Genomic DNA, 27,672 nt, shown 5'->3' with positions numbered 1-27,672 from the left:
TGTTCAATGTTTGTCAACACCATTGAGAACTCAGCTATGCATTTTGCATTCTCTGCTTGTGTTATTTGGCAAACTGACACTCTGATTTCCACAATAATCAAGCTTGATTCATCAGATAATGTCTTTCGAAAATATTTTGAGTTTCATGTAGTGTGTATATGTGTGTGTGTGTGCAGAGGCGGGTCATGTAGCCTTTTGACTATGAGTTCATCTGAACCCATAATTCCGACACGAAGTGTGTGTCTCTCTCAAACAGTAAAATGAATTCAATGCTAAAAATCTCAAAGGTTGAACTCATTAAGTTGAAATCATGGATCCTACTCTGTGTGTGCGCGCACCTGCTATTTCAGTTTTTACCAAGTAACTTGAGCTTATGTTGGCATAAGGTGGTGTCACGACAAATTGAGATGAAATTCAACTACAAATACCATTTCATCATACTGTATTCTGCTCAGAGTATGGGAAAAAAAGAAAAGGATTCCTGAACTAGGAGGAATCACATACTATATAATCACAGATTTTAACAGTACCAACTGGACCTTTAAAGATTTCAAGAGCACAGAATTGTCAGCTACCTCACCACCACAATTGAAAGAACTTGTTGTACAACATGAACAAAAACCCAAAATTGTTCCAAACCTCATAATGATCTAACAAAATGAGCTAATTGAACATCTATATAAATAATGATATAATTGGATGCAACTGCATCTTTTGTGTATGTTCAACTTTTTATCTCTCTCTTGTTACGTACAAAATCTAGCACGCGCAACCTCCACCTTGCTGCTCTGCATGAGATGAACTTGTGGTAGGCTTCAAATTCACATCCACCATATCTTCATTCTTTGTGGACGAAAGGGTTTCCATTCCCGGTAAAGCAGCAGCAATCTTTCGGAACAGAGGCTATAATATTCAATCACATTTTAGGATCATCATCGGCTAAACAACTACTATGAAAAAGCATGAACTCAACTCTATGTTATGTGAAAATATTAAGTGATGAAGACTTGAAGAGGAGACTGTACCTTGATGTTGAATCCAGCTTTAGCACTGGTTTCTATAAACATTACGTTAAATTCACGAGCCTTGGTTTCTCCTTCTTCGATGGATACTTGCCTGTTTAAACATCATTGTCCAAATCAGAGAAATAATGGAAAAGATTGACATCACATTATGGCAGAGTCAATCCAATTTCCCCTTAGCGATAATCTTTTAAAAAAGCAGGTTTTATTTTTCTGAAAGAAACACTAGGAATAAAGAAGTGAATTAGCAAGAGACCATGCCTAAAAATAATGTCTAGGCTCAAACTCTCTCCAGCTATAAGCTGTATACAAGAATGAACAAAAGTTCAGGTCCTTGACTCTTCAAAATTATAATATTCAAGAGCGGAAGCATGTTACAGAATCGCATACCAATATGGACGCTGAGAGAAAAACTCTAGGCATGACTATGAATCCGATAGAAACTAGAGGCTAAATGGTTTACTAGGCCTAACCAGAGACGACGAAGTCCATCGTGCGAATCATGCCAATGTTAAATGAAATAGGAAAAGGTAAACCACGAAAAAAAGAAGTAAAAGGTTCTGGATCAAGGGCAAAGCAATTGTCCGAAAAAATGAATCAATGAAAAAAGCAACCAATGCAAACCACACCTTTTCTCAACAAGATCAGTTTTGTTCCCAACAAGAACGATAATGACATCAGTTCCCCGTTCAGTACGTACTTCCTCAATCCACTTTGAAGTGTTTAGAAATGATTGACGGTCTGCGAATGCAATGATTTATCAGAAAAAAATGTCATTTTAAAAAATAAAGTTATCATCAAAGACAAATATCATACTGCATAAGGTAACCAAAAAACTGACTTCCTTAGAAACTTCTATTCTCAGTTTACTCACCAATCCTAGTATTGTCATGTAGGCCAAGGGCACAGATATATGTAGAAACGTTCTAGAAAGAATATTTAGTATTACTCACTGGCAACATCATACACAATTACGGCGACAGAAGAATCTCTAATGTAGCTCGGAATAAGACTCCTAAATCTCTCTTGACCAGCAGTGTCCCTGTATACATCAAGCTACTACATTAGTAAAATAATAAAATCATCAGTTAATAACCAAACTAGATCAGACAGTAAGATGATTATAATCTAAATTGCAACAGCATGACGTAATCACAGCAGAACGTTAACAATTCCTAATGGACTTCAAGCTATAGGAACAGATTACTTTGTGTACTTCAGAGAACTAGGTCAACCAATTCCTACCCCCCTCCCCCTCCACAGGTGCATCAGTTTGTCTAGGCACAATGTTCTAAAGCATTTCATCTCTACCGTCATCAATAAATCTTTTGGTTCTAAGACTAGAAGGATACAGTATCCTAGATAATCCAACTTCTTAATCGTGACATATAGCACCAGTGGTCTAGTGGTAGAATAGTACCCTGCCACGGTACAGACCGGGGTTCGATTCCCGGCTGTGCAGCTAAGTCTTTTTTACCCCACTTGTGAGATTACACTGGGTATGTTATTGTTGTATGAACGTCAAAACAGTCAACCTTGTAAAGGATCCATGAAGTGTTCATGCATAATTAAAATTATTCTTCTCCTAAAACGGTATGTTATTGTTGTATGAACGTCAAAACAGTCAACCTTGTAAAGGATCCATGAAGTGTTCATGCATAATTAAAATTATTCGTCTCTGCTTCTCCTAAAACGCAACATAGAGTAACCAAGGGCTATGGATCACAAATAGATTCTTGTTGACTTGTTTATTGTTTAAATGTGGGAATAAAGGTTCTCTCTAGCTAACTAAGCAATTCTGGGTTCCCTTTCACATTTTCAAGTATATGCTTAGACAACAAATCTAAAATGAGTGGAAGTGCAATTTTTGCTAAGCAAAAAAGATAATAGCAGAATATGACATCCAGCATCTCCAATATACAAATAGAGAGAGACAGCCTACCAGAGCTGCAAACGAACTGTTCGATCTTCAAGGTACATTGTCTTCGACAAAAAATCAATACCAATGGTAGCCTGCACATTTAGAAACACGGTAAGCAATAGTTTGACACTAATTCAATTGATCAGAATTTCAATTTGCCACATCCCTAATTGCAGTGCAAACTTTTCATTTAACTGAAAACAATGACTGAAATGAGAATTCGAAATCAAGATAGGAATCAAGATCCAACAATTGTATCCGAAAAGAGCAATGGAGATTACTCATAGTTTGACAAAAATGAGCCACAACAAGACCAAAAGGCACCCCTGATCTACATAATAGAACAACTCCCATGCAGAGGCGAATCCAGAATTTACATTTAATGGGTTCAACATTTACATGCTTAAAATTGAACCCAATGCACTTCTAAAATCATGGGGTCATAGTTTAATATTTGGAAAATTATTAGTGATTTACATATATTTCTTTTACTACGTGTCTAAAATACTTGGTTCAATTGAATCTGTTACTTCTACTCTCCATGCGCCTCTGGCTTCAAGCAAGTTGGGTCAACTATATGAATCCTCATTGTCCATGCTACTTCATTTAAACTCATTTCAGGCAAATATTATATAACTGATCCACACAAATGATTGTAAAAAGACACAATTTTTTCATGTTAGAATTGCTAAAGTTGAGATTGATCTAATGATAAAATGTCGATACCCTAATGTATAGACAGGATCAATTAATTCAGTCAACCCAACTAATTTGTAATTAAATGTAGTTTGATTATAATGATGTCAAAATCATACCAAAAAGCCAACGAAAAGATACAATCTTGACGTTGATTTCCGAGAAAATTGAGAATCAAAATAAAAAGGCAAATTCACATTAATAGCTGCCCACAAAATAATAGCCAACAAGTGTATATTTTATGTATACTAATATATAATATACATGAAATATACATTTTTGATACAAAATAGTATATATTTTTTTGTATATTTGGCTTGCTAATGTAATTATGTTTGGCCGACCAGCCAGATGTGTAACTTGCGCAATAAAAAAAAAGCATGGCAAGTAAGAGAAGAATTTGTGATTTAGACTTAATTGATTGACTATATGATCCAATGTCAGAATCAAGAAAGAAGAAAAAAAAAAAACAACCACATACAAAAAATGAAAATTTCGACGAGGATTTCGATAAGATTAATATTGATATTATGAAGAGTGGAATGAGACATCAACCTGGTATGTTGTGTCGAATTTATCGTACATGAAGCGAGTAATGATGCTAGTTTTTCCAACAGATTGATCACCCAAAAACACCAGTTTGTACTTTGCTAATGGCGATACGGCCGCCATTATTATTATTATTATTCAATTTTCTTCTTCTTCACTCCCTCAAAAATGAGATCTGGATCGGTGGAATTTGGAAAGAGAAAGAGAAAAAGAAGAGAGAAAATTGAGGAAACAAAAAGGAAGGAAGTGACTAACGTTTTTGAAATGTCAATATGTAGAGAGTACATATGACTACGAGAAGAAACCGCCAACATATCACATTTCCTTCCTACGAGAATGTATCAAAAGACATTCTTGCCCCTAATACTTTTTCTTAATGGCTTTCTTGTTTTTTTTTTTTTTTTTTTTAAAAAGAAACAAATTATGGCCTGGAGTCCGATATCCCCATTGGAGCCCAACTAAAATGTAATTTTTGCACGGATTTCCCTTCAAAGGCACTGGTCTTTAATTTTTGCCCCTCAAATTGCTGGTCTTTAATTTTTGTCCTTCGTTTAAAAAAGTGGCCGAAAATACCTCGAGATTCTGAGTTCGAACCCCCGTTCAGTAAAAAAAAAAAAAAAAGTTTTCGCTAAGCCAAAGCTTCGCGAAAAGTCTGCGTTATAAGGCAGAATTTACCTTAAAATTCGGCCTTAAGATAGGAGTTTGCCTTAAGGCAGAGCTTTTTTTTTTTTTTTTTACTCTGCTGGAATTCTACAAAAGTTAGGCCCCGAATAGACCTAATTTTACAATGAAACTCTGCCTTACGACTTTTTTTTTACTGAGCCGGGGTTCAAACACAGAACCTCGGATATTTTAAGCCAAGAACAAAAATTAAAGACCAGCAATTTGAGGGGCAAAAATTAAAGACCACCCATGAATAAGGGCAACCGTGCAAATTGCCCAACTAAATACGGATGGGGGGTGCAAAGCCCATTTTGGGGTCATCACTCCCAACATGATCTTTTTAATTTCAAGGCTCGAACAAGACATTTCTGGTTAAGGATGGAGGGACCCCAAGCATCCCACGACAACCCATGTTAGTGCCTTCTTGATCATAATAATGGCTCGGAAAAAATATTTCAAGGGCAAAAGGTTCAAATTTACTAGTCTCTCCGTCTCAATTTATGGCACTATTTGACTAGGCACAAAGTTACTTTTCAAACTTGTGGTCCAAAACAAGGCTTAGATATTTCTGTAGCTGTAAATCAACTTAGTAAGTCTAAAAGAAAAATTTTAAAGTTAAATTGCTTCCAGATAGAAAGATCGCATTCTTCTTGTGACAAAATAAAAAGGAAAGTGTGCTACATATATTGGGACAGAGTAAAGTAGTGTTTCAGCATTTAATTTGTCTTGCATTTGTCTTTTGTTTACCTTTCGGTCCATGAAAATCGTGTACCTTTTAGTTCCATATTTTCTCCTCCACTGAGAGATAATGGGTGTGTTGGACCGGGAATATGAGTTTTAACCTAATACTTAGATATTAACATTTTTGAAACAACTTATAGCTCAATGGCTAATGTTGTGCAAATTATACGAATGGTTGTAGGATCGATTCCCAGCTACATCTTTTGGTGCTTACTATTTTTTTGCGTTAAAGGCACAATATCCAGTGTAGAAAAGGATGATTAATTATGGAAAGCACTAATTGGGACTCGATCCCGAGTCAATGATGTGGAAAGTCGTGGCTTTAGCCAGTGCATCAAGTACACTTTTGTTTTTGAGAGTGTACGGTTAAATATATATTATTTTTTTAAGGTATATACACATATATATACAAAAAAATTCCCGAAATTAACGAGTGCACGTGCCTTCCCTCCTCATCACGTGGGTCTGCCAATGATGATAGAGTCATGTAAACAAACAAAAGATCCAAATTATTCTTAAACTATCAAATTAGTTTATATATACTCTATGTGATAATTTAAAACATGATCTTGAATAATTGAAAAGGTCCAAATATATTCCTTGCCGGCTTCCATCGATATATAAGTTGAATTAAATGAATGTTTCCACAGTGAAAACCCGTTAGCGGAAGGAAATTTTGAAACGGAAAATAATTATTAGGACTTTCATGAGTTGAAAGTTATGTTCAAACCTTTTACAACGAAAGGTACAATGTCACAAGTTCAAAACTTTTTTTTAAAAAAATCCTAATAAATGGTGCTCAGAGGAGTCTACCTTACCAGAGTGCAATATTTCACTAAGAGAACGATTAAAATTGACCAAAGAAATGGCAAAAAAAAAAAAAAAAAAAAAAACAACTTTCCCGCATTTTCATGATATATATGCACTTTTTAGTCATTGTTTTTGTGAAATACAACAATGCAGTTGAAAGGAGCCGGCCTACTTATTTAATTAGTTAGATATAAAATGAATTTTAGTCAATTTACTGAGTATTATTTGAAAATGTTCTATATTGACAAGAAGGTTATGACAAAAATGGGCAGCATGATGTTAAGGCAATATTACTATCAATGTTTTCTTACTATTTTCACTTGATTCTCTATTTAAACTCTCTTAATTGTAGTTACCACATGCTTTTATTATTAGAAGATATATTGGTAATTATGAGCACACTAAAGTACCATTAGGACCATTGAATAGTAAACCATAAGCTATTTGCTGAAAAAACAAATAGGGAGGAATATTTACAATCTTCCAAACTGAACTAATAATTAAGTATATATCACACACCAAATAACTCTCCATAACTATAAGCAACATCAAACAACTGGGGAACCAAACAAGTAAAGAGCAATTTTGGATAATTTCAGAAATCATAGGAGCAATTTGGAGTTTTTCCCTTTTATGTTTTTATTATTTTGTAATGATCCCATTAGCTGAAACGGCAAATAATCACAAAATATGTGTCAATTATATAACGGCGAGAGTGTAATTGATCCAAATTATAAATAAAAGGTAGAAGTATATCATTTCGCAAATTACAAGGACAAATGACCTCTTTAAAAGAAGGTGTGGCATGCCAAAAGCTGAAGGAAAAGAGGATTGTTTTAGACATGCAAGGCATTACTTTGCACGAATTAATCAATCAATTAGAGAGATGCCTACCACCATAAGTCAAACTATTAATTTATTGAAGAAGTGAAACTTAATAATTACGAAAACTAGATCATTGTACATTTCAAATTATATTATCATCTCTATCGACTTTTTGAAATCTCAAATTTTATGGACTTCAGCAAAATGCACTTTGCTTCATCTTTAATTTAGGTTTTATGTTATGTTTATCAAACGCAAAGACTTCCTTTAATTGTAGAGATGGAAATTGTCAATTATTAAGAAGCACCATTTGGCAAGCTACCTCATGGTTATAAGTTCAAATTTTAGGACACAATCATGAAGGTTCATTTTTACGAGATCGATTTTTTTATTTATAGTAAAGTTTATTTGAACGGTAGGATTTTTGTTGGAACTCTAACAAACTATACTGGAGTTTCACTTATAGAAATTGAAAGTTCAAAAAGAGCGGAAATAGTTGATGAAGTGGCGTTTGCCGCTTTTTAAGTTGGGGCATTTTTATCCAAATATTATTTCAACATGAAAAAGTAGTTAAATTTTGATTAGTTTTGCATTTGCGGCTTATTTCAAACAGTTTAAGTTTTATACACCATTTTTGTAAAACTATAGTATTATGTCATCCAAATGATATCTACAAGTAAGCTTCATTATTTTGAGATTTGAAATCTCGAAAAAAAAATATATTATCAGTTACAACAGGAAAAGATGACCTGATAGTGTAAAATTATTTACACTTATTGTGTATGTTACTTAATTTCTTTTTCAAATAGCAATCGTAAAAGTAATTATTTGTAATTTTTAAAATAAATGGACATAAGTAAAAGTCTAATTGGGCTAATCTATTTAGTTGGATTTATACCAAATGAACTCATCCATGGGCTTCAAGCCCAAGAGCCCACCCAGTAAACTTTCTTAAATAAGCAAGAGAGATCAAACACTTCAGGAATTTCATCCCCACAACAAATCCTCCACTTTCTTTATTCGGAAAAGGGCCAAAATTACCCCTGAACTTTGAAAAATAGTTCATCCATACCCTTTGTTATACTTTAGGGCCAATTATACCCTTACAGTTATACTATGGGGTCAATTATACCCTTCTGTCTAACTGTTGCCACGTAGCATCATCCCAGCCCTTCAAAATTATTTTACCCTCAAATAATTTTTTACTCACTAAAATAACTCAATCCGACCCGAATTTTTTTTTTCAGCAAAAATAATACGGATAATTTTTTCAGAAAAAATATAAAATTATCCGTATTATTTTTGCTGATTTTTTTTTTGGGTCGGATTGAGTTATTTTAGTGAGTAAAAAATTATTTGAGGGTAAAATAATTTTGAAGGGCTGGGATGATGCCACGTGGCAACAGTTAAACAGAAGGGTATAATTGACCCCATAGTATAACTGTAAGGGTATAATTGGCCCTAAAGTATAACAAAGGGTATGGATGAACTATTTTTCAAAGTTCAGGGGTAATTTTGGCCCTTTTCCGTTCTTTTATAAATTTTTAGGCATCTAATAAATTATTTATTATGATTATATATAACAAATAAAAAAAAACAATTAACAAGATTTTTCATTGATCAATTTGGGGTACATATTGAGCTGATATGAGTTGGGCTAAAATAACCCAGCTAAACTCAGACGAGTTGGACGAATCATATTTTCATAGGTAATTTTTGCTACCCCTAACTTCACCTAAAACATGAACGTGTTATAGATCTAGACTTAGTTGACAACCACTAAGATACCTAATAGGAGACCATGTCATAGATAGACTTGTAATAATACCTTGTGTTAAACACTTGTATAGTAAATAAACTGATACCAGTGGAGCTCTTAAATTTACTTGAAAGATCCTCTGTGCCAACAATATCGATAATTGAGGCTAAACGTGGCAACCGGTTTGGCCTTACCGGTTAAACCGGAACCGGTAGAACCGGTTAACCAGTTCCGGTTAACCGTGTAATGGTTTATCGGTCCGGTTCCAATATTTTGGAAACCGGAACCGGTTTAACCGGTAAAAATTAAAAAAAAAAAAAAAACGAAAGAGTCGTTGGGCTTAATGGACCGTTGGCAACGGTCCATTTGCAAAAATGGTCGTTGCCAAACGGTCAGTTTTTTAATTTTTGGCCCCCAATTTTATTTTTTTTAACACTTTAACCCATCCCACCCCTATATAAACCCTTCTTCATTTTCATTTTGATGCACATCAATTCACTCTTCTTCATCTTTCTCTCAAATCTCAATCTCTCAATTATAGTTACTTTGCAATAATTAGCCACAAAATATACTAAGAATATACTTATATACTTATAAGTATATTCTTAAGTTATGAATATACCTAAAATATACTAAGAATATACTTATAAGTATATTAAGTTATATAGTATACTTAAACATATATAAGTATAGTACATATATATAAGTATATATAGTATATATATTAAGTTATACACATATATAAGTACATATATATAAGTATATATAGTATATATATTAAGTTATACATATATATAAGTATATGTAAGTTATACATATATATGTATACGAAAAGCACTATTCTGTATTACTGACTTGCTGTTAGGCTGTTAGTTAGTAAATATTTAAACTTTAATTATAAAGTTGTATAACATATGAAAATATAGCTACAATATACAAATAAATACTATAATATATATATATATATATAATACAAAAAACAAAAAAAAACAAAATTTTAAGCAATCCAAACCGGACCGGTTCCGGTTTGGACTTTAAAACCGGTAAACCGGAACCGTTTGGAACCGGTTAACAGGCATAATTGAGGCCCACTAATTTGCAATAAGCTCTAACGACATTCATATATTTGGTCTTGTCACAATCCCCATATAGGACAATGGATTTTACCTTTTGGACAAAAGTACAAGAATACCATGCTTTTTTTATTTTTAATCATAGTGGTGGTTGGACAAAAATGAAGGTATTGTCTTAATCCCCAAATCTTAAAGGTCCCAAATTACTAAGTACACTATATATGTAATTATTCATAAAAGATTTTAAATTTTAACATATTAATTTGTCTGAGGTTGTACACACAAACATTGTGTGTGTGAAGAAATAACGTCAAATTTTCTCTTTCATTAAATTAAGGAGTAGTATATGTACCTTCCTTTTCAATTCTAATTTTTCCTCCTTTGTGTATGTAGGTTCATTTCTTTTTCATGTTTCTAACTATTCACTTTCTAATTTTAACTCATTTTCTCTGAATTAGCTTTTTCGGTTATGTTTGGTTGATCCATACATCATTGAGCAAGTTCTTATGTGTCCCATCTATATTTAACTGATCGAGAAATCTCTGAGGGCAAGTAATGCAAGGTTCACGTCTTGATGGATAACAACCAACCCCTGTATTCTTCATATCATGATTTTGTTTTAGAGAGAGTTTGAAACTATGACGTGTGCCTAATCGAGAAATACGCGATGCGCTTTTACCATTAGACCAAAGCACTGGGAGCTTCTTTTACGTCTCATTATTGCCTAGATTTTATGACAAAAGTTTAACGACCTTTAAATATATTTTGGTAGGCCATCAATTCTGTTGAGTCGCTCATTTGTCAACTAAATCTCTCACTAACATAAGTGTCAAATTACTAAGACTAATAACAATACCTTTTTTATCTCTAATGAAATTTAAACCTTAGTATCTTTTGATTTTTATCTCACCTTTTTAACCATTAGGTAACATTTCAAGAAGACCATGTACTTTCTGGCCATGATATAAAATGAGAAGGTAAACATACCTGTCTTTCAACAATTATTGTTCAATAAACACAATCTCTCTTTCGTTATAGCCACAAAAAGATTACATGGTCAAATCAATATTTACGTGGTGTTATTTGAATTAGACTTGTCACAAAATATTCTCGATGGTCCTCCAGATGATACTGAATTGTCCCTAACTAAGAACCAGCATGTCAATGACCCTATACATTAATGGACTTAAAGAAAGCCACCCACCAAGTTGATTGTATTCTACTTCCAACCACAAACTCCATTCTCACATTTACTCAAAATGTCCCTCCTATTACAAGATCTAAAGTCATTGTGTTTAGAATAAGTGTCATCTTATTAATAGTCTGTTGAATAAGTTTTTAAAATTTGTTTATTTGGAAACGTATTTTTCATCAGAAGTTATTTTCGAAAAAATATTTTTGGAGAGTACTGGTTTGTGCTTAGCTAATTTGAAGAGTTAAGGGTCAAAAACACACCTCAAGTATCACTTTTTCTGTGAGTTTCCTACCTGAACTATCAGGTGTGAGAGTTTGCTACCTATACTATCACTTTTCTTTGAGTTTCATGCCTCAACTATCAGGTAGGAAAAGTGAACAACTGATAGTTGAGATGTGTTTTGCAAACTAATTGGTGATAGTTTACGTAGGAAACTCTCACACTTGATAGTTCAGGGAGGAAACTAAAAAAAAGTGATACTTGAGGTGTGTTTTTGACCCTTATCTCTAATTTGAAAGACACTCTTGCCAATATTAGATCGAGACTTTTTTTAAGCTGCTGAAAAATAGCTTTTTTTGGACTAAAAATCATATTTTTTAAAAGGGTTATTTACAATAATGACCTTGAAGGTAAGTAATCTTGAACTTTTGATCCCGCTTGCCCAATGCCCAAAGTTTAACAAGTTTAATTTTGACTTTTCACCTTGAAGTTTTGCCCTTAGGGCAAGCGGGTGCCAAAGTGCAAGACCACCAATTTCTAAGGTCATTGGTGTAACTTCCTGGCTATTAAATTTATCCACTTGAAATTCTTGTATATATATATATATACAGTTCGATCGAACTGATAGCATTAGGTCCAGTTGAACCCGCAAATGCAAATGCCTCTTTACAAATTCTCATATATCCTTTTATGATCATGGACTTTGTTTCATGTCTTAGTATAGAGTAAAGGCAACTTACAATGCAGAAATTGATTCTTGATCATCTGGAGAACACTGGGGATGAGTCTGATGAAAGTCACCAAGTCCATGATCAACGTATAGTTGTCCCAAGTATGCTCAATGCAATTGCTGATGGCTTTGTTAAGAAAGAAAAGTCATGGTAATAACTCTTAACATCATAAGCATTTTCAAATTTTCTTTTGTTTCAAATCTGCGTTGTTCAGATATTCAAAAATGGTGTTGCACCATGTCGGATCCTTAAAAACTGCACTACTTTTGGAGGATCCGACATGCAGCCGATAGTATTTTTGAAGAGTCCGAGTAACATATATTTCAACGGTGATGTCCGGGCCAACTTTACACTCACCTCGACTTCTACGGGATACATTTATCTTCTAGTAGTATAGGTATGAGGTAATTCTCCACATTGAAACACAGGCAGATGAAAAGAAATCACCAAGCAGTGTCAAAATTGATTCTATTATTTTCTCATACCTTAAAAAGACTTTTGAACTATGAGCTGATGTGCTATGCAGGTTTGCCACTTCTCAGGTTCCAAGTGATATATCAATTCGAGTTGAAGATATCACCTTCTATGTTCACAAGGTCAGTAAAGGACAAAAGGACATCTCTAAACAAACTAATGTACAAGAATGATTTATTTAAAGTTCTATGGCAAGAAATAAAGAATAGTAAGATCAATAATGAGAATAAAGTGCTTTTAAATTAACCTATTTTTCTGATAATTCAAACTATTACTCATTCTTCTTTTGCTATTGGAATCGAAATCCTCTCTAGTGTGGAGTTTAAGTTATATACATCGTTAATAAAAGAAATTTTATTCCATCAGGTTAATTATCTTTAAGATTATAGCAGGTAATCTGTCTTATTTTCAAGATTATAAATCTCACATTTTAAGATTCTGTGATTGACAAGATAGTGTAAAAAATAATTTTCATATATATATATATATATATATATATATATATATATATATATACACTCCCTCTATCCCAAAAAGATTATCCTCCTTTCCTTTTTAGTCTATCCAAAAAGATCGTCCCCTTTCTATATTTAGAAACAATTTAACTTTATGAGATGATTTACAGCCACACAAATATCTAAGACTTGTTTTGGACCATACATTTCAAAAGTCTTCCTTTATTTCTTAAACCTTGTGCCAAGTCAAAAGAGGACAATTTTTTTGGGACGGAGGGTATAACATAACTCATCCCTAATTATGTACTTATGTTTTGCTTCTTTCTTATCTAGAAGTTTTTCACCGGCAACGTTAAGAAGGTGAGAACAAAAATGGACAAATAAGCAAAGCCTTACTTATTAAACAAGAGATCCTATAAAAGAATTTCCACACTAACTATTATGTCACGTAAAAGAAAACTACAGGCAACCGTCATAAAATGTGGAATTAGTAAATTGAAAAATATAGCAGTAAAGGTTACGGTTACTTACATGAAGAGGTTATAACAAACTGATATGGTTACACTGTTTGTGTATATGCGTTAAATCCACTAAAGAACTAGCTACACGAGTAATCTTAAAGAACACTAATTTGTAGTTCTATGCTATGTTGTTTGGAATCTTTAAGAAAATCGCAGGGTGTGTGTTGGATCCTCCAAAACTAGTGTATTTTTTAAGGATCCGACACATGTGCGGCAACATTTTCTAGAGAGGTCCGAGCAACATAGGTTATGATAAATAGATACCACAAGTTATTACATAGCTACAATTGTACATTCATCTATTAATGAGAATTTAATTCATGTAATCTTGAAACAGTATCCACTAGTTGCAAGGTGTGGCTACATAAGTCAAATTGAACTTCATGAACCTCAAAATTCACACTCAGATTATGACCTCAAACTTGAAAAGTTTCCAGGTGGATCAGAGGCTTTTGAGGCCATTCTAAAATTCTGTTATGGCCTGCCCATAAGCCTGAATCCAGCAAATGTAGCAGCATTGAGATGTGGATCAGAATTCCTAGAAATGACAGAAGCAATGGAAGAAGGAAATTTAATCTCAAAAACAGAAGCTTTCTTCACATTTGTAGTCCTTTCATCGTGGAACGACACAATCACGGTCCTAAAATCATGCGAAACGCTCTCTCCGTGGGCTGAAAATTTACAGATTGTGAGAAGATGTTGTGATTCAATTGCCTGGAAGATATTCAGAGAAAATTCGACAACAGAAGAAATTATAACGAATGATGAGAAATGGTGGTTCGATGATGCTGCCACTCTCCGTATTGACTTCTTCTTGAAGATTGTAACAGCACTGAGGGTAATGTTAGAGTTTGCCCTGAATTTCCTACCTTATTTGAATTTTACCATAATTGTGCTTTATTTAAAAAGGAATCCTAATTCTTTTTTTGGAGGAAAAAATTTGGATTTCTATAAATGAAAATCCTACCTTCTCAAAAGCCGAGAAGCTTGAGCATTATACAAGGACGTGCTATAGGAGTTACCAAATTTATTATATTAGCTTTTCTCATATGTAGATATGTAGGTCAGTAGACCAAATCATACTAAAATATTATACCTCTTTTATTGTACTTTTTTTGTTGTCTGATTTATATTTGTTCGAGATTTGCAATTATTAGCTTCTGCATGACGCCTTGTTATTTGTTATCCTAATAGGTAAAAGGGATCAAATCTGAGATCATCGGTTCGTGTATCATGAACTATGGAGACAAGTGGTTCCCTAGCATGTATAGCGAGGCGAAAGGAACAAATAGTAAATATGGTACTAATAGAAGGAATGATTCGCAATGGAGCATCACGAGTGGGAGGAACGAGGAAACGAGCATTATTGGACAGAATAAGGAACTGAGAACTATAATTGAGAGCTTAATTAGTTTATTACCTCCTCAGAAGGAAGCTGTTTCTTGTAAGTTCCTTTTAAGGTTGTTAAAGATGGCAATTATGTATGCTGCATCACCCGCTCTGATTTCCGAGCTTGAGAAACGAATCGGGATGGTGCTGGAAAACGCCAGCGCAAACGACCTTCTGATACCTACATATGCAGTAAATGAGCAAACAATAAAGTGAGTTTCCATCACTCTCAAGTTTCAACTTTCAATTTTCATAAAAATACAAACATTCTTAAGACCAATGTTGTCAAAAGGCGCACTTAAGCCCCGAAGCTAGGCGCAAAACATGCCGTGCGCTCTTCAGTGTCGTCATCGAGCGTAATCCTGTAGAGGTGACACTAAACAATCGATATTTCACTTCATCGTAAAAAAAAAAAAAAAACAATTTCTTTGTCCATATATTTGTCATCCATGCTTATAACTCCCTCTATTCCAATTTATGTGGCACTTTCATTTTTCGAGAGTCAAACAATGCATATCTTGACAAACATTTTATAATGTATTTTTTCATCATATTGACATGAGAAAAATTGCAACGGATAGTACTTTTTGAATAGTTTTTGAATATCTAAATTTTAATTTTAATACATTAAGTTGATCTAATACAATTTAACTTCAAAGATTAGTCAAATTAACTCTCGGGAAGCGTAAAGTGCCACATAAATTGGGATGGAAGGAATATTAGTCTTGGACTACACATGCATATTTACAGTTTTTCTCCATTAAAGTGCACGTTTTGTTTGCGCTTAAAGCTCTTAAATCCCCAACGGACCTTAGAGCTTTTTGCGCTTTTCGCCTTTGATAACACTACTATTAACCAGTTCCATTAAATACAGTTCAGCAGACGAACAGACAATCCATAACATAGATGTGGTGCAGAGGATTTTGGATTATTTCCTGATGTATGAACAGCAAAGATTGCAGCAACAGGAACTAAAGTCGACAACGTTGAATATCAGTAAGCTGGTCGACAGCTACCTAGCGGAAATCGCGAGAGATCCCAATGTATCTATCACTAAGTTCCAAGTTTTAGCTGAATCTTTGCCTCGCCATGCTCGAACATGTCATGATGGACTCTACAGAGCCATTGATACATACCTTAAGGTTATTTTAGTTTCCGTATCAAACTATCTAGCCCTTGATTTTGATTTCTTCAATTAAAAAAACAATGCAGCTTAATATCTTCTACAGATTCATCCGTCGCTGACAGAACATGATCGACGAAGGCTATGCAAGATCATGGACTGCGAAAAATTGTCACTTGATGGATGCATGCATGCAGCACAAAATGAAAGGTTGCCTCTGAGAATTGTTATCCAGGTAAAATCTACCTTCGCAACGAGATTCATGTGTGTTAACCTATGCTTGGACTCTTCAAAAATGTCGTAAGGTGCATGTTGGATCCTCCAAAACTAGTGCATTTTTGGAAGATGAGACATGAGTGAGGCTTTTAGAGAGTCCGAGCATCATAGGTATTAACCATTTAACTGAATCAACTTATGCATATAGAGTAATGCATTTGAACATTTAATCGTCACTCAATACTGCAATTCCTAGCAAGCTGGCAGCAAACTTAGGTAAATTACACTTCTGTTTCCAACCTAGCATCAAGTATATATCAAGATGATGGCAAGGCTAAAGTATATTAGGCGAGTCGCCAGATTAGCTTTCATTCAAATTCGCGAAAATGCACTAGAAATCAATGGATATAATAGAGCTAAACCTATTCCAGAAATGTAAACAAAAGTCACAAACATATTAGAACTGACAAATCAAAAAATATTGTTAGCTACGAGCTATTTAGCAACAGATCAGCGACGAAACTTTTAGCTAATTCCAACTTTTTTTCTTGTAGTAACGTAATAAAAAAGTAGGAACTAGCGACGGACAAATTATGTAGCTAAACTGCAAAATCCGTTGCTAATCCTGTCTAGCAGACGGATTAGCGGCAATTATTAAAGAATCTTGGTAGCTGCGAGTTATTTAGCGACAGATTACGTAATAGCAGCATAAATACTAGTACCACATAAAACATCATAGACATGCTGATATAATTCTGAATTTTGAAAGAGAATATTGCAGGTTTTGCTCTCAGAGCAAGTGAAGATGAGGGCTGCAGTCCAAGGGAAGGATATTACACCGAGTGATGATAACTCGGACAAGGAAAATAGTTGGTCATCTACAAAGAAAGAGGTCTATTCCCTTAAAGAAGAACTCGAAAAAGTGAAGATGCAAATGGAAGAGCTTCAGAAGGACTGCTCTGAACTGCAACAAGAATCTGTAAAGGTGAACAACAAGCCTAGAAGTTCGTGGACTTCGGGATATTGGAGGAGGGTGAAAAAGTCTGCTCTTTTCAATAGAAAAATGGTCGAGGATGAAACTCGAGAAGCCGAGAATAGAGTTAAACCTGCAGACCGCAGATATCAATCCGTATCTTAAGTGCACAATTTTACTTGTTTCTTATGTAGTATCTGGTTGATGAACATGATTAGATTACCAACTCTTTGTCTAGATAAAGAAGGCTAGTTTGGCATAGATGGAGTTTGGATACGGATTGTTGCCTAGGTTGATTGGACACTTCAAAAATGTTGCCGCACCTATGTTGGATCCTTTACAAACACAACTTTTGGAGGATTTGACGTGCACACATCCATATTTTTGAAGAGTCCGAAGAATATATGATAACATCATCACCCATCTTGCTGGTAAAAATGTGCAACCTTGTTATATTTATAGGAGTATATAGCGGTTGTGTAAAGCAGAAACAGTAATTGAATTGTACCCTTTCTATTTCTTATCACAATTAGTCTATGTTTGTATTTTATGTTTTACCATTAAATACTAGAGTCTCATCATTTCCATTTTTAAATAAATATAGTAGATTCCCTGTTTTGTGGTAAAGGATACTTCTTTTCAATCATCACAATAAGTTCTGTAGCATCTAGAATGTAAAGAGAACGGCAATCCGTTGTAGTCTAGTTGGTTAGGATACTCGGCTCTCACCCGAGAGACCCGGGTTCAAGTCTCGGCAACGGAATTATCTTTTTTTTTGTCTACACTTCACTTTATCATAGTAACTTGAATTGGTTTGGAGTTAATACTCCCTGTATACACGCTATACAGTCAAACATTTCTATAACGATTTCGTTCGTTCGGATAATTTTTGTTGTTATAGCAAAATATGATTATAAAGAACATACTAATATAACATAACGTAAAATATTGGTTCCAAAGACTACTTGGTTGTCTAGTGAAATGTCATAGAAGATAGTTATAATATATCCAATTAATCAATCAATAATTACGCCTCAATTACAAACTACAGGAAGACTTCCAAGGAGTCATCCATCCTAATTCCTGGCACCACTCCAAAAACACTTTAACTTCAAACTGCTGATATGATTCCGTGCATTAGTGCTGTTATCGCCTAGGCTATAAGTATTATTTTACTGGCTGTGAGAATCCACTATAGTTCTTCATTTACCTGCTTGGGATCGGTTATGCTTTGCAGTCATAATTCCACAACATTCCTAGCTTCAATATTATAGAGAGAAAATGCTAGTCCTTGATACATCTTGCCAAAAAGAATATTTCTCATTTGCACAAATCATAGTAGTAGTACTACATTTAAAACCATTAAACTCTAATATAATTTCTGGGATAGAATTAGGAATGAAGATATTCGAGACAAGGTGAGAGTGGCATCGGTGGAGGACAAGATGCGGGAAGCGAGGTTGAGATGGTTTGGGCATGTGAAGAGGAGAGGCACAGATGCTCCAGTGCGGAGGTGTGAGAAATTGGCTATGGACGGTTTCAGGAGAGGTAAAGGGAGGCCGAAAAAGTATTGGGGAGAGGTGATTAGACAGGATATGACACAGTTTCAGCTTACCGAGGACATGACCTTAGATAGGAGGTTGTGGAGGACTCAGATTAGGATAGAAGGCTAGATTGCTTACCTTTTCACCATTGTAGTTGTAGTTTTGCTCATTCGTTTATTGCCATTTGATTTCTGCTTATATTTGTTGGGCCTTTGTACTTTGATTATCTTATTTATCTATAGTAGTTAATGCTCCTTTCTTTCCGGACTATTCTACCATGACTTTCTCACTTTTGTTACTCCTTGTTTTCATATTATTTTTTATATGCTTGGCCCTATCTGACCTTTTGTCTAGTTTTTCCTCTCTTGAGCCGAGGGTCTTTCGGAAACAGCCGCCCTACCTTTCAAGGTGGGGATTAGGTCTGCGTACACTCTACCCTCCCCAGACCCCACATGATAAAATTCTACTGGGCTTCTTGTTGTTGTTGTAAACTCTAATATAATTTCAAATACGATACACTCGCCATGCAGTGGCTGAGCCAAATAATCAGAAGAGGATTCCACTGAATTCTCTTTGTTAGAAAATTGAAAATTGTACTGTGTATATTGATAAAAGGAGGTTTATGTGCATATATCTATAAGTTATTGAATCCTTAGACACGAGAACATTCTTTTCAATCATCTTGATGAAATTCCTTCTTCCACCATAGCCATACCATATTTCAAACTCTTTTAACTTTTCGAAATTTCAAGTTGCGCAGAAATTTTAAAAGGTTCCCGCGTTTCAGCCTGGGGTTATGATCATCCAAATGATGTTTCCGCGTTAATAATGACTAAAATTTATGTAATTAATTTTCTAAAACGGGCTAAAGCTTGATTAACAGTTCACATCACTGCATTATAATAAGATGTGATTAACAAACCAGAATGATGAGCTAACTAAATTCAGCTTCCACCATAATAAAATGGAAAAAGGTAATTGGAGATTGAGACAAAGGAAATTGACAGAGATAACCATTCCACACAGCTTTTTGCTCACCAATTTTTAACTCGTCGCCCCCTTGTAGCACAGCAAATATAATATGCAGAGACAATAATAAAGAAAACAAGTACATATACAGAAGTTTAATAAGAGAAGATGATATAGCAGAAAAGCATCTTTCTCTTTACACCCGAATCAACTAAACTTCAATTCGCGGCTTCAAACAATTAGTCGGTAATCAATGCACCATAAATCTTTCTCAGGAACACCGATTCCACATATAGGAGTGTCCAGTCAGGAATCCACCAATTCCCTGTACTTAATGCTGAATCATGCTGAACATATCCATATACATCAAATGCAGATATATGTAACAGATTACACAATATCCCAATTCTGACATAGTTAAACTCATCTAATGGTACCCGTCAACTCTAAGCACTCTTTTCCTGTTAGATGAGTAAAACCAATTGTCCATTTTGCCAAATGTCGGCAAATACGCTTAAGAGTCTGTAAGATGGCGTATTCAAGATTCACACTTGCTTCTTCTTGACACGATATGGATATTTTTGGTATACGCTTATGCTAACCATAACCAATGGAAGTGCCACAAGGCAGTATGGTGAAGGAGGTTTTCCATCAAACATGAACTGGAGCAGAGCAGTTACAAGAAGCGCAGACACAATGACAAATCCCTGTGCGCAATTTAAGATAAGCAGGAAGAAAGAACATTGTCAAGAAACGGATGGTAATGGAACAGTAAGAGAAAGTACAGTGGGGAGGGGGTGGAGGGATTGGACTTCTCCAAAAAGGAACATGGAAGAAATAGGAAGTGATGACTTGCCCTTCACAGCATGTAACTTTTAATACCTCATCTTATTGTAGACCGGAAAAAACAATTGAAAAAAATAATTAAAGCATACAATTAAATGTTCCGCTCCACCATGAACTATCAAGAGAATATGTAACGAATTAGTAAAAAAGAAAATATCCTAGGACTCCACTTTAAGTGGCATATTAATGCATCAGAGCTAAAAATGACTCAAATAAATCAAGGGGAAAGACACAAGAAGGCGAAGCCATAACAGAGAATGGCAACAATATTATTTCAAGCCCATTCATTTTCCGAACAGCTTGAAAAGCATAAGAAGTTTAGTAGACACTTACCTTCCTGACACCACCAGCATATGAAGTCACAAGACCCACAAGAATTCCACCAACCGCATTTAAGATAACAGGGACCTGGAACAAAAGAAGTAGAGGTATCATCTAATGAGTTTTAGCTAGATAGATCAGACTCCTTTTCCAAGATAAACAAAGGAAAAGAAAATGAATACAGGCCATCTTGATTTTCTTTATGAACAAAAGATAATGTATATGACTAACTCATGGAACAATTTCTTATCCTCAACAAAACAAATTTAGAAGTGACAGTTTGATCTAACCAGAGGATAAGATGCATATGACAAAAGAACGTCAGGCAAATTAATAGAAGATATCCCAGATAGAAAACTATTTTTTTTTTTTTTTGCAGGAAACCTCCATATTCATGGCGGCTCTTGTTCCTGGATGTTTTGAGTACTTGCAATACCAATTTAACAAGCTCCCATGACATAAAGGATAGGAAAAAGAATTGTATATTGACAAAGCTGATTTACCAAAGTTAATGCAGTCCACCCATAGAAGAATCCATGCTGTTTAATAGCTTCTCCATCTGGAGACTTGGAAGTACTACTTATCAAGCAAAGACTCCCAATAATGGACATCTCAACAGTCATCAGGTAGGATGAGTGTTTCTTAACCTGTAATAGATAAGAAGCATATCAAAATGGAGGAAATGCAAAGATCCTTTCATAAAATAACAGTGTTTACTTGCCTGAGATGCCCATTGGCACAAGGCAGATGCCAGACCAGAAAGCACAGACGCAACCAAAACTGGTACAATTCCATAGAATAAGATCTCATCAGGGTTACTTCTACTGGAAGCTTTGCTGGATCCTTCACCAACACTTAAAAGGACTGCTGCCATGATTAACAAGAAAAGAGCCCCAATTTGTTGAATGGATTGCTTCTGCCTGAAAAAGAATAAAGGATTTGGGCAATAAAACTCTCAGGAACCACATGATACACTAATATTACAGCTACATACTGTTTGTTGAATTGTTTAAACAACTAATGAAAAACAAGAGTTGGTTGTACCAACACAGATCTCTAACGTCACAAAATTTTAATTTTAATTTTAATTTTAATGACAAATGTTGCAATTAACCAGCTAAGTGAATCAGTTGATGTAAGAACAGCTTCTATGAAAACAAAGAATGATGTAAAAGAATAGTTTCTATGAAAACAGAGAATGTTATGATGTAAAAGAATAGTTTCTATGAAAAACAAAGAATGTTTACCAGATCTGTTTGACAACTATGATCTAATAATACAATATTACCATATAAAGTAGGTACTATCCGAGACACTAAGGGGTCGTTTGGTTTGCAAACAAGTTACACCAGGATTATAAAATGGGACTAAATAATGACGGGATTATTTAGTGGATATACTTTACTGGTAGATGTTTGGTTCACTGAACTAGGAATTGGATATGCGGGGTATGATATAAATCACGACTCTTAAAAGACTTTTGGAGAAGGGCAAATGTTTCATTTTGTTGTTTTATCCCGCAATTGTTATCCCTTAAAGAATGTGGTATAAAAATAATACCATAATTATGGTATAAACAATACTCCCTCTGTCCCATATTAGTTGTCCACATTACTATAAATATCCGTCCCAAAATACTTGTCCATTTACAAAATCAAGATAGAATTAGTTAGGTTTTTCCTACTTTGCCCATAACATTAATTGTTTTTTAAAGTAACTAATATTGATTAGAGTGCAATTAATTGGAGAGGGATAAGGGTAATATAGAAAAAATACACTATTATTTATGAGTTCTTAAAGGGCGTGTAAAGGGGAAAGTGGACAAGTAATATCAGACAGAGGGAGTACTGAGATTGCTAATCCTTGAATTAAATATTCTACCAAATGTGGGATAGAATAAAGGGCAGCCCAGTGCACGAAGCATCTTGCGTTCACTCAAGGTAATAGGGACGGGTCGCACCCCAAATGGGTGTGATGTACCCAAATGGGTGCGATGTAGGCAGCCTACTCTGACGCAAGCATTAGTGGCTCATTCCACGGCTCGAACCCGTGAGATCACAAGACCCACGTTTTATCCCCCGGGATTATAATCCCTTATCCCTGTAACCAAACCACCCCTATCAGCCAAAGCACTACCACGGTTGCCAAAGGTAACCACAACATACACTTGGTCAATAATCTTTTCTTAGAAAGATCCTTTACGACAAAGAAGATAACGATCAATACAATTCAACGGATAGACAACATTTTGGATCGACATACTAACTTGCACGGTCACCTGGCAAAATCATACCTCAATATCATGTAAGTAAACAAGGCTGTGAAGAACAGTTTTGTCTGGTTCAAGATTGAAAAAGTGAGTGAATCAAGATTTTTATATGAGATCTGCAATAAGCTGTTTTGTAGTGCATAGATAGCAGCAGGCAGTCCAGATGCAGTCAAAGAGCCAACTAAGGTCCACTCCCTGTATATTTTCTTCAAACTGCCGTCTTTTGCCATGAGAATAAGAGCACAAATAACCTGCAAAGTAAATGGAAGGTATATGTAAGTAAAAATGCGGAACCATGGAGTGAAAGACGATGCAGAGAAAAAAATAAGGAAGTTTACCTTGACTACTTCACATGTCAAAACAGATGAAGTAACTATGACTTCACGCCTGTAGGAAGAACAGAACATGAAATACTGATGTCATACTACTATAAATCTTAACAAGGAATACGAGAGCATTTATCACCAAACAATTTATGTGAAAGAATAAGCATAACATTCCTTTACTAATACAGGAAGTAAAAAGTGGCAAAATAGACACAATAAAAAGCATATTTGATATAATCAGGAAACACGGAAAGAGGGGGGGAACCAGGCAACCCATAGGTGTTTGCCTTGATTAGAATTTTTGTTTTGTTTATATATCCTACTTAATCAAAAAAATTGATCTTATTTTTGCAGTGTTACTTGCTCATCGAGCAGGTCAAATTAGATGTGGGACCATCCCTACCGGGACCCCTAGCTAAGGAGTTGACCCACACCTTCATAGGGTAGATCCAGTTCGTAGCTCCTGGGACCTTAGGCGCTAAACTAGTCCTAGGAACCTATACGGGCCTGATTCAAATAAAAAAATAAAAAGATATAACTGAGGCTGGGAGTGACAGCACAACCAGGACGATCTTCTTCTAAATTTAATGACTTATTTTTATTTACAACATTATATTTGATGAATTGCTTTTGACTTTCTGACATATTGGGAAGCAAAGACAATACAACTTTCTTATTTTTACCACCTTGGTAGACGATATGTTAACCATTCTTTTCTTTTAAATCAAGAATGATATGTTAACCATTCTAATATCTACCATTGCTTCAAAAAGTCCTTTTAGTCAAGGTAAGTTGCAACTAAGAGGGAAGAAGTATGCTAGCTGGACCTAAATGGGACGTGCTCATGTGCTAGAAGCCTTGAAGTAATGGGTCAAACCAGAAAGAATAAACTAAGGAATATCGAAGGAGTTCAACTCCCAACAAGAATTCAACCTGACAGATTTTGAAGAAAGGTTCAAGTAGAACAAGACCAACACAATGAGAATACAAGGGTTAGCCAGTTTTGTCAGATGGCATCTCATACTGCACGCCAAGAAAAACAGGAACTTCTCTATGAGCCTTAGCGCCCAAACCTTTTTTTTTTCACACCTCATTCGTACCTCCTTACCTGCCAACTCCGTGCGATACAATTTAACCATAAAATACTTTGCTCCCAACTCCCCACCCCATGTTATCAGTTCTCCCTCCTTCCCCCAATCATTTTTTAATAAGGTAAAGTTCCCCCCTTCCCCCATCATAAATTTCTGAACAAAGATCCTCAATCTGATTTGTTGCCAATTTGGGTGGCCCTCCGTATGTTCCCACGCCATTCCCCTGATTATCCCTTCTTGATGATCACATACCTCAGCATCATTCTCGTTTGCCAATCCATATATAGAGTGCACTTTCCACAGGTACCCATCAACCATAAATCCTTCCAAAACCTTTGCCCTAATTGACAACATGGCCACGAGCATATATTAGTAACCAAAAGGCTTTGTTAATGGTTAATCAACAATTGATCAAGTTTGACCGGAGATGGTCATGGGTTTGACCAGCATTTGACCACTTGTTGACCAAGACTCGCACTCATTGGAGCTTTCGGCATGATTCAATCATGGTGCTACACACCTCGCTTATCTCACGACTCTTTTAGTTATGTTACTATTTGGACCTAGGCATAAACCCAAAGTTTAACTAGTAACATAAACAGGAGTACTGTGGGTTTCTATCCAGTTTTGAAGACCTTCATGGAGGTGGAGGTCTTTTGGATTTTTAAGAACTCCTTGGATTACCATTGAAGGTGGAACTATTCTTTGGTAATTTTCTTCCCTTATCTTTTATATATGGGTCAATGCAAATAGTGGCATAACTATATCAATTTGGTTCCTAGATCCTATTTTCTATCTTTTCTTCTTCCTTTATTTCGATTTTCTTTTGGAACTTTCCCTATTTGCTATTTCTTCCATCGTCACTACTGTCACTGCCCACTGTATAATCAACACATCTAGAGAATCTCTCCTTATCCTTCAAAATTTCACTCCAACCACAAACTTCCTCCATATAATTAGCCCTTGTCTAAGAAACCATCCATTATGTCATACCATATTTAGTAGATATTATCTTTCTCCAAAAAGCGTTGTCCTCTTGACATGAATCTCTACAACCATTTAGCCAAAATTGTTGTATTGAAAATTGATAATTCCTAACCATCCTCCACTCATAGATATTGTTATCTTTTGCCACTATTAAATGGATTTTTTTATCCCCCTCCCTCCCTCCCCCCCCCCCCCCCCCCCCCCCACACACACACACATTTAAAGTCTTGCATTGTCTCCGCCAAACCTCCTCGTAGTACTTATAGGCATTCAAATCAAATACATAATAGGTGGGTTTGTCAGAGACTGTTATCGTTATCTTATCTCCCTTCAAGGAGGAAAACAAATGGAAGATGTCCTCTCTTTCCAAACAACAATTTTCAAAACTTTTGACAACCCTGTAACTAAACATATAATGGTTGCTTTATACCCATACTAAACATCAATTAGAAAAACATGGACAAGTAGATTCCATGACTATCCAATTTGAACAGTAAAGACCACCCAACAACTCAAATACAAGATGCTAGGACACCATGAGGACGAGCTCCGTGGCGCAAGTTTAGAATTACTCCTTCGGTGACCACTAGGTCATGTGTTCGATATGTTTGATATGTGGCATATGGTATACACCACCTTCCCCCTATCCTACACTAGCCACAACTCCAAAAAGAACTTCAGACACGGGGTAATCCTTTATTATACCTTTCTCTGAAAATTTTCAATGTCTGCCCTTAAATAGGTGAATAAGTTTGCCAAGGATGTAGTACAAGCGCAACTATATCAAAATAAAAAAAGTAAACTTCGCACACTTCACACTTTAATATGTTCAGAGAATTAAATTGCGTTCTACTAAAAACACTGAAAATTAGATAAAATCAAAGTAAAGGAACAATACTAACAACCGCACCATAACTTTCTCCAAAATTTCTCAATAAGTTTCCTTAAATGCACGAACAAACAATGCTTAGGATAATAGTACAAGCACAACTATATCAAAATAAGAAAAGTACACCTCACACACTTCACATTTAAATTGAAATACACATTAATATATTCAGATAATTAAATTGCATTCTACCAAAACACCAAAAACTAGACAAAATTAATTAAGGGAAATTTTCAAAATTATACAGCCCAACATAAAATATTATGCCACGTAGCCATATTTTCAGTTTATACAATATTATACATTATACAACATTATACCTGGAGGGAAAGCATTATACATAATGTATAAAAGGTGTTTATACACAAATATGGGCTAAACCAGGTAACAAACTCAACATATGGGCTAAAGCATGTAAATACTTTCTCCCAGTAGATATAGAGCGTAATTTTCCCATTAAAAAAGGGTACATTTCACACTTGAATTGAAATACACATTAATATATTCAAAGAATTAAAATTAAAGTAAAAGGAGTGCATAATTTGAACCTGACAAAGCGCTTGGAAATGAGCGGTTGAGCACCGTACTGTAGGGTGAGAAGCAGCGAATAAAACCATATTTTACCCCCGCTTTTTACCGTCGTCGTCGGGTTATCGGATTTCGGTTTTGGAGCTTTTTTGGATACTGTAACAGCCATTACGGGTCGACCCGAAAATGTGTGTGTTTCTATTCGGATCCTCCGTAAATTGCTGTTTATCGGAAAGCGATGTAGAAATGGTGAAGCTTTTCTGCTACGGAGTTCCTATTACAACGTCGTTTTGGTTGAAGTTACTACTTTGAAACTGAAAATACTTTTGTAGAGTCTTCAATAATTGGTTACGTAAAGACTTTTCTTTTCTTTGACTAATAATGAAGGAAGGAATCTTCCAATTTTGTTTGAATTTAGAAAAGATACTTATCTTTGGGATTTAATTTATTTATCCCCTTTCAAAATGTTCAACACGTCACATGTGTCGTGATGTTTTGTTTCTCGAAAGTCAAATATTTGACAAATGGCTTGTTTTGCCATATCAAA

General features: G+C 35.1%; 3 protein-coding genes and 1 non-coding gene across 5 annotated transcripts; 2 read left to right on the top strand and 2 right to left on the bottom strand.

The window, feature by feature from the left end:
- Positions 1-459: 459 nt before the first annotated feature.
- LOC132642313 (ras-related protein RABH1e-like) lies at positions 460-4,464 on the bottom strand. Its single transcript, XM_060359547.1, has 6 exons — positions 4,195-4,464; positions 2,965-3,035; positions 1,976-2,064; positions 1,652-1,763; positions 1,026-1,116; positions 460-903 (listed from the first exon to the last, which is right to left on the bottom strand). Exons 1-6 carry the CDS (start codon positions 4,309-4,311, stop codon positions 760-762), a joined length of 624 nt encoding a protein of 207 aa, XP_060215530.1. The 5' UTR covers positions 4,312-4,464; the 3' UTR covers positions 460-759.
- Positions 4,465-11,759: 7,295 nt separating this feature from the next.
- On the top strand, positions 11,760-17,779 carry LOC132640517 (BTB/POZ domain-containing protein DOT3). 2 transcript variants are annotated; one of them, XM_060357127.1, is made up of 7 exons: positions 11,760-12,354; positions 12,731-12,800; positions 13,992-14,492; positions 14,849-15,255; positions 15,918-16,185; positions 16,273-16,401; positions 17,152-17,779. In XM_060357127.1, the coding sequence occupies exons 1-7, from the start codon at positions 12,215-12,217 to the stop codon at positions 17,518-17,520; spliced, it is 1,884 nt and encodes a 627-aa protein (XP_060213110.1). In that variant the 5' UTR covers positions 11,760-12,214; the 3' UTR covers positions 17,521-17,779. The 2 variants fall into 2 exon arrangements, with proteins under 2 accessions (XP_060213110.1, XP_060213111.1); XM_060357128.1 differs by having other exon boundaries at positions 11,766-12,354; positions 17,164-17,779.
- Positions 17,780-18,045: 266 nt separating this feature from the next.
- On the top strand, positions 18,046-18,118 carry TRNAE-CUC (transfer RNA glutamic acid (anticodon CUC)). Its single transcript has one exon. It is a non-coding gene; the product is annotated as a tRNA-Glu (tRNA).
- A 1,766-nt stretch (positions 18,119-19,884) lies between these two features.
- On the bottom strand, positions 19,885-27,542 carry LOC132640516 (UDP-N-acetylglucosamine transporter ROCK1). The gene is made up of 7 exons (XM_060357126.1): positions 27,146-27,542; positions 23,643-23,691; positions 23,329-23,555; positions 21,757-21,955; positions 21,539-21,682; positions 21,048-21,122; positions 19,885-20,575 (listed from the first exon to the last, which is right to left on the bottom strand). The coding sequence occupies exons 1-7, from the start codon at positions 27,292-27,294 to the stop codon at positions 20,414-20,416; spliced, it is 1,005 nt and encodes a 334-aa protein (XP_060213109.1). The 5' UTR covers positions 27,295-27,542; the 3' UTR covers positions 19,885-20,413.
- Positions 27,543-27,672: the final 130 nt, after the last annotated feature.

The sequence above is a fragment of the Lycium barbarum genome, chromosome 5, assembly GCF_019175385.1.
Source record: "Lycium barbarum isolate Lr01 chromosome 5, ASM1917538v2, whole genome shotgun sequence".
In the NCBI taxonomy this organism is placed as follows: Eukaryota; Viridiplantae; Streptophyta; class Magnoliopsida; order Solanales; family Solanaceae; genus Lycium; species Lycium barbarum.
The sequence above is the reverse complement of the archived record's forward strand: the minus strand, read 5'-3'. Positions and strand labels throughout refer to the sequence as shown.

What these genes read in the sequence shown, in the direction of transcription:
- LOC132642313 (XM_060359547.1), bottom strand. Translation starts at nt 4,311, where the DNA reads ATGGCGGCCGTATCGCCATTAGCAAAGTACAAACTGGTGTTTTTGGGT. An exon ending in ACAGTTCGTTTGCAGCTCTG is followed by an intron (nt 2,065 to 2,964) that starts GTAGGCTGTCTC and finishes TGATGTATACAG; the next exon opens with GGACACTGCTGGTCAAGAGA. An exon ending in ACTGATCTTGTTGAGAAAAG is followed by an intron (nt 1,117 to 1,651) that starts GTGTGGTTTGCA and finishes ATGTTTAAACAG; the next exon opens with GCAAGTATCCATCGAAGAAG.
- LOC132640517 (XM_060357127.1), top strand. Translation starts at nt 12,215, where the DNA reads ATGCAGAAATTGATTCTTGATCATCTGGAGAACACTGGGGATGAGTCT. An exon ending in TCACCTTCTATGTTCACAAG is followed by an intron (nt 12,801 to 13,991) that starts GTCAGTAAAGGA and finishes ATCTTGAAACAG; the next exon opens with TATCCACTAGTTGCAAGGTG. An exon ending in AGATTGTAACAGCACTGAGG is followed by an intron (nt 14,493 to 14,848) that starts GTAATGTTAGAG and finishes TTATCCTAATAG; the next exon opens with GTAAAAGGGATCAAATCTGA.
- LOC132640516 (XM_060357126.1), bottom strand. Translation starts at nt 27,294, where the DNA reads ATGGCTGTTACAGTATCCAAAAAAGCTCCAAAACCGAAATCCGATAAC. An exon ending in TGTGCCAATGGGCATCTCAG is followed by an intron (nt 21,683 to 21,756) that starts GCAAGTAAACAC and finishes TATCTATTACAG; the next exon opens with GTTAAGAAACACTCATCCTA. An exon ending in GGTGGACTGCATTAACTTTG is followed by an intron (nt 21,123 to 21,538) that starts GTAAATCAGCTT and finishes CTTTTGTTCCAG; the next exon opens with GTCCCTGTTATCTTAAATGC.